We start from the raw sequence: 11,767 nt of genomic DNA on the forward strand, positions 1-11,767 counted from the left end.
AATTGAGGCCGAATGAAGTTATTAAAGTAAGCTTGATTAATTAAATCGGGTTGTGTTGCCAATTAATTTCAAGCTTGATTAACAAGAATAACTAATCTGAACTTATTAAACTAAATTAAACGAATAAACATAATATATCTAATCCTTCTATTTCAATTCAATCTTCTTTTAATCTTCATTCTTTTTAAACAGAATTTAATCTGAAACACTGATTGACTAGGCTTTTTTCCCAGTGCTGCCCAGTGAAAACAAAAGTGAAAATGTTGCAGAAGACTGACGCAGAGACAAAGGGAAGGCCAAAGGTTGAACTCTACGCTATCGAGCGCTGCGCCCCAACCGATTCCCACTGCACTCCTTATCTAGAACAGCTAGGGGACAGTGAGCGCGGACATTTTCCATTTACGCCACGCAAAAGCCTGCAAAATTAATGGCCAACAAGGATGTCAATGGCAGCTGAAGCGGCATGCGCCCAAAGAGGGCCAAAAGCTGGAGCAGCCACCGCAGCGTCGGTAAATAGCGCTCGGGCTAACAGTCAGCGCAGCGGGACGGACGGGACATCAATGTAAACAAAGCCCCCAGTGCAACAGGAATCAGAAATCGCAGCATGCAACAGCTTTGATAAAACTTACAAAAGGCTGAAATCGGTAGTCAGCGAATGTTTCATGGCATTTCCAAGCGATCTGCATTTACAGCTTGTTAAACGCTGCTTAAACCTCACTTTTAATGCGGGGATAATGGACTGCTTAAATACATTTTCAATTTTAAATGCCCTCAGGAAATATTTATTGCAAATCTTTTTAAAATTTAGCATTTTTGGACCTCATGTCGTATGAGTAATCTAGTTGGTAAGCTTTGGGAAATTATGGCAACACGTCGTATGATTAATTTTGCGTAAAATGGTAATTTCAAAAAAATATAATAGCAAGTCTAAAAATAAATTAATATGGATATATAGTTTTTATATATTTTAATTGTAGGTTAAGAAGTCATTTGCAAAAACAAATAAAAGAATTTCAAAATTTTTCAAATTTTGATGAATAGATAAGTTTAAGTACTAGAGATATTTTTTAAAGGATCTCCCACACTTTCCCCGGAAAGTTCACCCCCACTTGTTGCCTCCTGCGAAAAAGTTCAATGCCCGGCGACGAGACTAATAACTGGAATCAAGTGTGATGGCAGGTGAAAATCGGGGGAGCAGGTAAAAGGAGCTCTTGCACCTGGCCTCAGTGCCAATCAACGGCTCAGTTATTGTCCGTTCGCCAGGTGGCAGAAGGAGCCTTTCTTTCCGGCGAAGCTCAGCTCATAAATGCCAACGCACGCACACTTTCCGATTTTCGTTGACGCCGCCGACTGGCATCAATTAAATTCGAATTGTTGCAGTGTCTTCGATTGAGTAGCCCGTCTCTTTCGCACTCACTATACAACCGCCCTGACAGGGGGCAATTTGCCAGGCGACGAATATCCCTCTTTGCGTCTCTCTCTTTTTCTCCTTAATTGCTTAGGTGTGTGTGCACTCAGAAAAAATGTAACTCAATTGAAAAAAAATGTATTTCATAATTATTACAACTCTGAATTATAAATATTCTTGCAAAAATCTATTTTAAACTACTCAGATATTTACTTTTTTTAAGCTTTTTAATTTTAGATCACTGGAATATAGGACACTTTCCTTAAGGGATTCATACCTTCAATGCGAATCCCATTTATTAAAATTTTAATATATTTGTAATAATATTATGTTTTCCAGAAAACTATTTGAATATAAAAAAATATATATTTGTTTAAAATACACTTCGCTTTAAAAACAACTTCTGAATAAACATAAAAGCATAATAATTAAAAAAGTTTTTATGTTTTTGACTGAAAAGTCAGTCCCCCTTTCTTTTAGTGTAACCTGTCTGTGTCTCTCCTGCGGTTGGCGCTTAACTTTTGCATATTTCACAACAACATTACGGCAAGAACAACGAGAGCAGCTCAGCAGGCACGTGAATCCATTACGATGGCAGGCAATTATGTGCGTGTTTCTTCCGCTCCGCCCCACTGTCTCTCGCCACGTCTCTTTGGGCCCGCCCCACTGTCTTTGCCTGATAGTTTGGGCCATACCATACGCAAATCAAAACAGTTTCCACCAGCAACAACAAAGCCACCCAGCCATTCAGCCAACCAGCCACTGCAATAACAACAACAGCAGCTATGAAAAGCCACGAAATGGGTTTTTAATGCAAACGACTTTCCCTCCAATTGCACACGGCCAAGGTGAATGCTGAGGGCGCTAGCCGATGAAAGCCGGGAAAAGTCTGGCCCAGACCACGAAAGGAAATTACAAGGCTTATGGGGCAATCTTTGGGTCAAAGCTGAAAACGATTTTTCAAAGGAATGATCAGCTTTTAAGAAAATAAGCTTCTTTTCGTTTATCAATCAGATTTTTAATTTAAATCTTTAAGATACTTATATGATCTATAAATTCTATTACTTCGATTTTAAGGTTAAGGAATACTAGAATACAGTTTCGTACCGTGTAATCTTTTATAACTATCTGAATCGTTATAATCGTTTTTGGAAATGTTTAGTATAAAAAGTATAAACATTTACATATCCTAGAATACTTATATACTTAATAATTTAATCTGACTCATAATCATCTACTTCAATTTTGACATCATCCAATCATTATATATATATGTCTTGGATTGTTTAATCTTTTCAATGGCAATCTTTATAAAAATCCATTAGTAAAGGATTTCAATTCTGAAAATTAAAGTTCTATAGCCTTATTTATAATTCTGATCATTAGAGTTTGGTAACCTTATTTATAAGGCTTCGGCCTGAAACTATCCAGGTGAATATAAACGGTTTACTTTCTGTAGAGTACAGATAGCAGAACTAGAACTACACCTTTAATAATACATGGTTAATACAGAAAATCCAATAAGTTATGAGTTCTGAGATCTCAGTCCCCATGGACTCCTCGGGGTGCGGTGTACCGCCATTTTGCGCAGATATCCAATGTTTTGGTATGTTTAGAAGCGCAGGTCGTGGCAGCAACAAGCCGAATGTTCTGCAGGTTGTCTGCCCGCCTGTCGCTCCACCTTTCCGACTGTCAGTCAGTTGGCCAGGTGGGTCGACAGTCGGCGGCCTGGCTGTTTGGGCCTCGAATTGCCCCAAAAGAGCTTTAAATAAACAAACTAATAACGCAAATCACGAGGGTGCGAGCAAGACACAGAGAGAGAGAGAGAGAGGGCGGAATAGGGACAGCAACTGTCTTACAAATGCACCGCATATATTCTATGGCAACCGCGCCAAGCCAAAATCGTGAATGTATAACCCGAATAAACAAACTAATAAAACGGGCCCACATGCCCGAGCCAGCGAGTCCACGAATCCTGGCTCAGAGCTGCCACGGAGGCGACCAACAACACTCGAGGAGCACACAAATAGCATACTTGTATGTACATATCTATATATCTATAAGTTCTATACCCCAAAAGACTGAACACCAAACAATCGACAAAAAAAATCACCAAAAATCGACGAGAACTGAAGGGAAAAGCAGCTCAAGTGGAGCAGTCGCTCCCAATTCCATTCGCCGCACACCCACTGTATCTATTTGTGTGTCCCCAAAAAAGAACCAAACTAATCCATAATCCGACCGACCAGAGAGCTGAATGCAATTGCAAATTAGATAACCAGGACTGGTTACTCGTACTTTCGGGGATTTATCATAAAACTGGGTGAGCAAGTTTCAATTACTGCAGTTGTAATTATAAAGTGTAGTTCTTATTTGACTTAAAGTTGAATGCAAGTTATGGAATTACTTGAGGAAATAATAGTTTATTCTCTTGTTATACTGAGGTGATAAAGAAAAATCTTCATTTTATCAGTACAGAGTGTATCATAAACTTGAAAATCCAGAAAATGTAATACCACTTTAAATCCTTTTTTGAGTTTTAAATTGAAGTATATGATGTGACCATGAGTTAATCTCTTTTCCACCAGTTTAGTTTAAGTTTAAGTAATAATATACCCTTAAAAAAGGAATATTTGTAAATCAAATAACCTAAATCATTATGAACTTGTAACTTGTAAATATTAACTAATATACAATGATCTTTCAGGACTGGCATATTATGCAACGGAAGTAGAGGATTCCCCAGCGAACATCTCAGATCCCCCTAACCATGTCCGAAGCTCTCCAGGAGTCGCTCGCCCGCATCGAACTATTATGAAACTCGAAGGTGGAAGGTGCCACACGCACGGCAACGGGCCTGGGCCAGGTGCAGGGTCAGGGGCAGGTTCAGGTGCCAGTTCAGGCGGCGGTTCAGGTGCCAGTCCAGGTGCAAGGACAAGGACAAGTGCCACCAAGGGCGACACCGGCGACGGCGGCGGCAACTCATGCCAGGCGCCGCCAGCTGATTTCCATGGCCAAGTGCCGCAGTCGCTCCATACTCAACGATGAAACCCCCACGCCGGAGGCATCCTGCCCTGCTCCTGCTCCAGCTCCTGCGAATCCCTCGCCCCAACCCCAACTGCAACAACAACAACAACAACAGAACTACTTACCTCAAACATCTTTGCTGAAAATCGAACCGTTCGTTCCTAGTTTTAATCAAAGACTACGCCGGCGTCCTATTGGTCGCTCCCATAGCACCTTAAGCCACAACGTCATCCCAAAGCGACCAGTGCAGCAGCAACAGCTGCAGCAGCAACAGCAAATCCAGCAGCAATCGGAGCTCCAAGTTGGCCAGCAGCAACATTTAAAGCGGAGCTATGCTGCAGCAGCCCAAATCCGTCAGCAGCAGCAGCAACAGCAGAGGAATCTTCCACGAGGCGTGGGAATCCAGCGCCAGCGCTCCAAGTCGACATCCTCCTCGGCGGCCTCCAATAGCTGTCGACCTGCCACGGCGGCTGTAACACCAAATACTCTAGTGGGCAGCACGGGCGGAACTCTGGTGAGCGGAGCCATCGTCACTCCGCAGCCAAATGGCATCTGCCGCATCCAGAGATTGCCCAAGGAGCGCGAGGAGTTGCCCGATCGCATCAACTACGACAAGAGGGGGCTCACGGCCATACCCATTTTCGAGCAGGAGCCCAATCTTCGGCTGTTGTCGCTGCAGCACAACCTGATCAATACCTTCCACATACCCAAGGAGCTGCCACCGCCGCCGCCACCAGTGCCTCCTCCTCCCATCGCCACTCCGCGGGAGAGCAACAACAATAAGCTGGGTGGTTTGTATCCTGGAATCATAACATTAAGATTTTAGTCGAGGGATAACCTTCTTTTCTCACCTAGAATACAGTAACGGTAATGGAACCAAGGAAGGAGGACGCTCTGGCCTGCGAGGCCATCATCCAGGCAGACTCACCCGTGCCATGACCAATGCAGGCGGTAATTCCCATCGCCTATCGCCCAAATCCGGCGGGAGTCCGGGTTCCGGCAGTCCACTGACCACCCAGGCACTGGCCATTAACGGAGGAACCGCCGCTGGACGATCCAAGTTGGCCAAAAGGGGCTACAACTACGGACAAGCACAGCTGACGCCTCCACCTGCGCTGCGCATGCGCTATGGACTGGAGAAGTCCAAGAGCTTTGTGAGTAGCAGCCTGCAGGCCATGAAGCATCAACAGCAGCTCATCCAGAGGCGGGCCTTTCTCAAGGCCACACGAGGCGGAGGAGTGGGCTTGGCGGCGGGCAGCAATCTTCTTCAAAGTTGCGATGAAGGCAGTGCCCTGCACAGCAGCAATCTCTCGTTGTGTGGAGGATGCGGCGAAGAGGAGGATTCGCCCAGTGTGATGACCTCCATTTCCGCCCTGGAGCAGCTGAGCATCAAGAACAAGCAGTTGAGTCTGAGTGCCAGCTATGGGAACATTTTCCAGCAGCTCGTATTCCTGGATCTCTATGATAACCAGATCGAGAGGATAGCCAATCTGGATGGACTGCCATCGCTTTCGGTGCTGCTGCTAGGCAAGAACAGGATTACGGACATTGGTGGTCTGTCCTCGCTGAAGGATTCCCTGAGAGTGCTGGATCTTCATGGCAATAAACTCACCAGTCTGGGCAATCGCATCAACTGCCTGCAGCAACTGAAGTCTCTCAATCTGGCGGGGAATCAAATACGTCAGATAAACCAGCAGGATTTCCTGGGACTGCGATGTCTCAGGGAGTTGAACTTGAAGCGGAACAAACTCAGGCGAATCAATGGCTTCCAGCACTTGGTGGCTCTGGAGAGGCTCTGGTTGTGCCACAACGACCTGCACAGAGTGGACGACATGGCCAGCATAGCGAGGGCCACTCGCCTCCTGGAGGTTACAATCGAGAATAATCCCGTCTCCCTGGCAGGCGACTGTGTTTCCTTCCTGGTCTCATACCTCCCGCTGCTGCAGACGCTCAGCCAGATGCCCATCACGGAACAGGTGCGTCGGGCGGCTCTGGCTTGGCGACAGCACAAGGAACAGGCCCAAGCTGCTCCTGGAAGCTCCGAGGCTTATCATAGCATCCGGCGAGAAGAGGTGATATCCAATGCCCGGACAAACTGGGAACTGCTGCGATCCCAACAAACGGTGGTGGGTCGTCCCAAGAGCCGGCTCACCAGCGAGCTGGCCAAAATCAATGAGTCCAACGAAGGTCCGACTGCCGAAGAGGCGGAAACCGAATCCGAGGAGTCTCAACAGCCCAAGGAACTGATGGATGAACTGCAGGCACTGATTAAACTGCCGCCAATAGCCAAGAATTTAAGGAATCCGCAGGAGGAGGATGGTGCCTCCTCGGAGGCCTCTAGCCTGGGACCCAATGTGGACTCCTGCTCCAGTTGTTATAGCTCGGATAATGAGGATGGTGGCGCCAAAAATAAACCACAGACGCCGCAGATTGATGAGAACTGTAATAAAGTGGGTTTGGCGGATAAGGCACCACCATCCCCACTTCCAGTTGCAAGTCAATCTCCTGAAGTGGCAAAAGTAGCACCTCCAACTCCAGTGGCTTCTTCACCTTCGCCGCCTGCCTTGACCTTGACTCCGCCAGCTGCTCCTGGAACTCCAGTGCCTGGGGGCACGACCACACCTCCTCCTCCAGGCATAACTGCTACCTTGCCTGTGCCCAACACTGCATCCTCCAATACAAGTCGCCCGACGAGCAGCAAACAGCGTTCCCGTCATGCGCCTATCACTCAACTGGGTTTGCAGATCAACCAGAGAGGAGGACCAGGTGCATCTTCCAAGCGGTACATGGCGGGTAGTCTGGTGCGGGCACAAACCGTGAGCAGCAGCACCAGTAACAGCAGCAGCTCCAATAGCACCGGTCGCGGTAAGGCCACCAACAATGGATTAACTTTGGTGGCCACTCAAACGAAGGCGGCAACGAACAATACTTCCGGTCAATCTTCAGCAGGAGCGGGAGCAGGCACAGGAGTAGCCACAACCGGAGCAGCAGCTGCAGGAACAACAGCCACTCCCAGTGCCGCCATCACGGTGTCCAAGCCAAGCGCCGCTGAACGGGAGAGAGAACAAGGTGGCGATTACCTGATTGAGATTTGTGGAAGGTACCTGAACATCTATGGCCAGGGAGCCCTCCGTTTCATCGACAAGCAGTGGAACCCGGCCAAGGCCAATGATGTCCACACGCTAAACTTCAGCTACATAAACTTCAACAGCATCGTCTGCGTGCTGGGCAGGATAAAGGTGCGATTCCCACACGCCGAGCACTATGTTTTCCGGGAAACGAACATCTCCTGCTTGGGTCAACTCAATGGACTGGCCGAGCTCCAGGGCCTGAGCAGTTTACTCATCGATGCCGAGGGGAATGGCATCACCTTGAAGGAATCCTGGCGAGCGTACGCCATCTACAGGCTATCTCACTGGGGATTGAAGCAGCTGAATGGCCAGGAGGTAACCGAGGCTGAAGTGGAGGCTGCCAATGCCATGTATGTTGGACTCTCGGACCTGGTGCTATGGTCCATGCCGGAGGTGATGCTGCAGCCGCTTTTGGCCAGACTTCGTCTGGATGAGACCTGCACGGCCAGCAAGTTGTCTCCCAAAGAGTGGCTCCTGCGGCCGGACAACAAATCCCTGCGACTTGTGGTGGGAAAAGAAGCGCTCCAGTGGAAGAAGAATGCTGGTGGAGCCGGGATTGGAGCAGGAACTGCCACCTCCATGAATCTGAATCCATCGACGGAAGCGGGAAGCACTGCCATGGCTCCCAGTGCCAGAGATCGAGGTCGTCAGCACTTTGCCCTGCTGCTGGAAAACACCTGCAACGCCGTGGAGAAACTGCACAAACTGGAAACGTTGTGGCCCAGCATGCTCCTCGACATCGTCCGGAATACGCTGCTGGATTACGCCCAGTTGGATGTTTACCTGCGGAATCTCATGTGCGAGCTTATGAAGTGAGGTGCCGATCCAGCGAGAGAATGACAAACGAGAACTTATTAGTCGAACTGGCTTTTAGATAGAGGCGCACAGATAGAGCAACCATTATATTCCTATGATCCTAGGCATTTACCAATCCTGTAAAGCAGCTGCTTACAACTAGTCCAATTTTTATAAATATTTAACATTAAACATGATTAAAAGGTACCAATCTAGGATGACGTCTTTCTATCCAACACGGGAAATGCATTTGGGCGGGTTTAACCCGCTTTCCTCCGTAATCCGTTCGGCTTAAGCACTATGATCAATGTGGGTCCTTCCACACAGTTTTGGTCTGGTATTACTTCTAATGCTCCATTCTTAAGTATGAATCCTATGCCCGCGGCTGAGCCTCCGCATCATCGCTGCTCGCCGGCTTTTGTGTCTTTTGCGCCTTATCCACATAGATGTTTAGGATAGCCTCGATGCCGGGATAGAGCACAAAGTTGGTGTTTCGTATTTTCTTGTCGATGAGGTATGATGTCACCGATTCCGTGTTGAAGGCAATGTCCAGGGCATCGCTGTGCGTCACCTTATCCAAGTGTGTGCGCTGGACTTTGATCACACAATTCTCAAATCCATTTACTTTGATGCTAAGATCCAGGTTGTACGCAGCATCGATGTCTGGCCAGCGTTGGGCCAACACATCCTCGCTCCACTGCAGCTCCTGACTGGCGGGATTCAATCTGCCAGGTATGGCCACGAACTTGGACCACAGTTCGGAGGCGAAGTGCGGAGCCATTGGTGCGATCATGATGATCTGGGCGGCCAGAGCCCGCTCAAATTGCTTTCCATGTCGCAGGACATGTTTTGGTGTGCGCTGTAAGAAATTAGTATCAGCGGAGATTGGAAAAGGGATTCAGTTAATAGACTCACCCTCAGAGAATTCGTCAGTCCCTGCATCTTGGAGATAGCCACACTGAGTTGATGTGCATGGCGGTAGTTAAAGGTGGCTCCTTTTACATAGAAGTTGCGGGCATCGAATAGCTTGGCATCCTCTGCCAGGAACTCTTCGCTGGTGGCCACAACCTCTGAGGGAGTTTGATCCTCGCGAGCCTCTTGGAAATCCTGCAGGGTCAGCCAAAGCCGCTTCTGCCAGTTTAGGATGCCGGGAAATGCTGTCAAATATATTATTATATCAATTAAGTTCAATTATATAGCAGTTAATGCTCACTTGTGCTGGACCAGTTGCGATGCGAGGTGGGCGCCACGTCGGCCAGGATGATCAGTCTCGTTGTGTCCGTTCCGTACTCATTGAACATATCACTGGGCTCCACGCCATTCAGCTTTGATTTGGACATCTTTTCCCAGGTCATGACCACGGGCTCTTTGGTTTCCTTCAGCACCGCCTGGTTCTTCTTGGCGTTCACAATCTCCACTTCCGATTCGGGCACATAACGTCCGCTGCCCTTCACCCGGAAGGATCGTCCCATGACCATGCCCTGAACCAGCAGGCGGGAGAAGGGTTCACTGGTAGGCGAGAGACCACAGCTGTGCAGAAAGTGGTTCATGAAACGGGCGTAATAGAGATGCAGCACGGCGTGCTCCTTTCCCCCGATGTACAGATCCACGGGCATAAACTTGTTGGCCAACGTGGGATCAAAAATACGCTCTGAGTTTTGGGCATCCAAGTAACGCAAATAGTACCAGGAGCTGTCCACAAATGTGTCCATCGTATCCGTCTCCCTTCGCGCATCCTTGTCCCCACACTTGGGGCACTCGCAAAGGAATGCTTCTTTGGGGGAATCCTTAGGCGGCAAAGATACTGGCAGCTGCTCTTCTGGTACTGGCACTGCTCCGCACTTTGGACAGTGTACAATGGGAATCGGAGTGCCCCAGTAGCGCTGCCGTGAGATCAGCCAATCCTGTAGCTTCGAGGACACCCGATAGCCGCCCACATTGAGCCGTGTGGCTGTCTGGAGCACCTCCTTCCTCAACAGCTCCCAGTTGGCCGGACTTAAGCTGACCTCCTCCTTGTCAGAGGAAGTAAATGCCTGCCCGTATGACTCCCAAAGCTCCTTGTCCTCGTCGCGGAAACTGGGCGCTGCCAGGTAAACATCGCACTTCGGAGGGAAGGTCACTTCGTCGCCAAAGACCACAGGCATTGTGGTGCCCGCAAAGGGATTCTCCGCGCTGAAGCTGGATGCATCCTCTAGCTTGGACAGATGATGATTGTTGCGCAGCACGAGGAAGGCATGGGGATCCTTCAAGTGCTCCGGATGAGCAGTCCACACCCGTAGCAATCCAGAGGCGGAGGTGAGCAGGTTGAAGGCGTAGCCATCGCATTCTCCAATCCAGTGGCGCTGCAGGTTGATGATGTCCCTCCAATCCCGCAGCGTGGGATCCTCCAGGCCATCCAGCAACTGCTTAGCATACGCACTCGTCCTGATGAACCACTGCCTAAGGAGTTTCTTCTCCACCTTGGCACCCGATCGCCACGAGCAGCCATTGGCGTCAACCTGCTCGTCGGCGAGTACGGTCTTGTCCACCGGATCCCAGTTGACCAGGGCTTCATTTTGGTAGGCCAATCCATGGCGATGCAGCATAAGGAACAGGTTCTGCGTCCACTTGTAGTACTGCGGACTGCAGGTGGACAGTTCGTGGTTCCAGTCGAAGGAGCAGCCGAGTCGCTTGAGTTGATCCTTCATTTGTGCGATGTTTTGCTCTGTCCAGGATGCGGGCTCCACTCCCCGCTGATTGGCGGCATTCTCGGCGGGCAGACCAAAGGAATCCCAGCCCATAGGCTGGAACACATTCTTGCCGCACATCCGCTGGAAGCGAGCCACCGAATCGGCGATGGTGTAGACGCGCACATGGCCCATGTGGAGATTGCCCGAGGGGTACGGGAACATGGAGAGCACATAGTACTTGTCCTGCGATTCCTTGGGGTTGAACTGCCCACCACTGAGCTGCTCCCGCCAGTGGGCCTCAATCCGGTGCTTGACATCGTTAGTTAACTCGGGATTCTGAAATATTTCAGGGGTTTTAGTGGAGTTTTTAGGCTATTTGATATACCCACCTCATTTCCCGTGCAGCTTTGGGTGAGCAATCGCCTCCAACTGCTCCAATACGCCCCTCTCCATGGGCGCCTAGTTCTCAGCGCTTGCATTTTCCCGGCTTTAATTGAATAAATTGCACATTTCACAATTATTAAATAACCAATTCGTAAAAACCCACTGCACTCTACAGTCGAACAGCTGATTGGGTGAAAAGCGTTGCCACATCGCTCATTTGGTTATTATTTGCTCTGAGAATTTTTGGCGGGAAGCATTCCCGACGTACTGGCAGCCCCCGGCCCAGTGTTGCATTTTTGATTCTCTCTGAACTACGGCAGCTCCTCAATTTTTGCAGTGGATTTTTGACTAGG

General features: G+C 48.8%; 2 protein-coding genes across 2 annotated transcripts; one reads left to right on the plus strand and one right to left on the minus strand.

Annotated features, from left to right (window-relative positions):
- Positions 1-4,364: 4,364 nt before the first annotated feature.
- Positions 4,365-8,577, plus strand: LOC108014402 (uncharacterized). Its single transcript, XM_036815179.3, has 2 exons — positions 4,365-5,226; positions 5,291-8,577. The coding sequence occupies exons 1-2, from the start codon at positions 4,419-4,421 to the stop codon at positions 8,380-8,382; spliced, it is 3,900 nt and encodes a 1,299-aa protein (XP_036671074.3). The 5' UTR covers positions 4,365-4,418; the 3' UTR covers positions 8,383-8,577.
- Positions 8,431-11,604, minus strand: LeuRS-m (Leucyl-tRNA synthetase, mitochondrial). Its single transcript, XM_017080585.4, has 4 exons — positions 11,420-11,604; positions 9,575-11,366; positions 9,277-9,518; positions 8,431-9,220 (listed from the first exon to the last, which is right to left on the minus strand). Exons 1-4 carry the CDS (start codon positions 11,507-11,509, stop codon positions 8,735-8,737), a joined length of 2,610 nt encoding a protein of 869 aa, XP_016936074.4. The 5' UTR covers positions 11,510-11,604; the 3' UTR covers positions 8,431-8,734.
- Between the last annotated feature and the right edge of the window lie 163 nt (positions 11,605-11,767).

Source organism: Drosophila suzukii, chromosome 3 (genome assembly GCF_043229965.1).
Source record: "Drosophila suzukii chromosome 3, CBGP_Dsuzu_IsoJpt1.0, whole genome shotgun sequence".
NCBI lineage: Eukaryota > Metazoa > Arthropoda > Insecta > Diptera > Drosophilidae > Drosophila > Drosophila suzukii.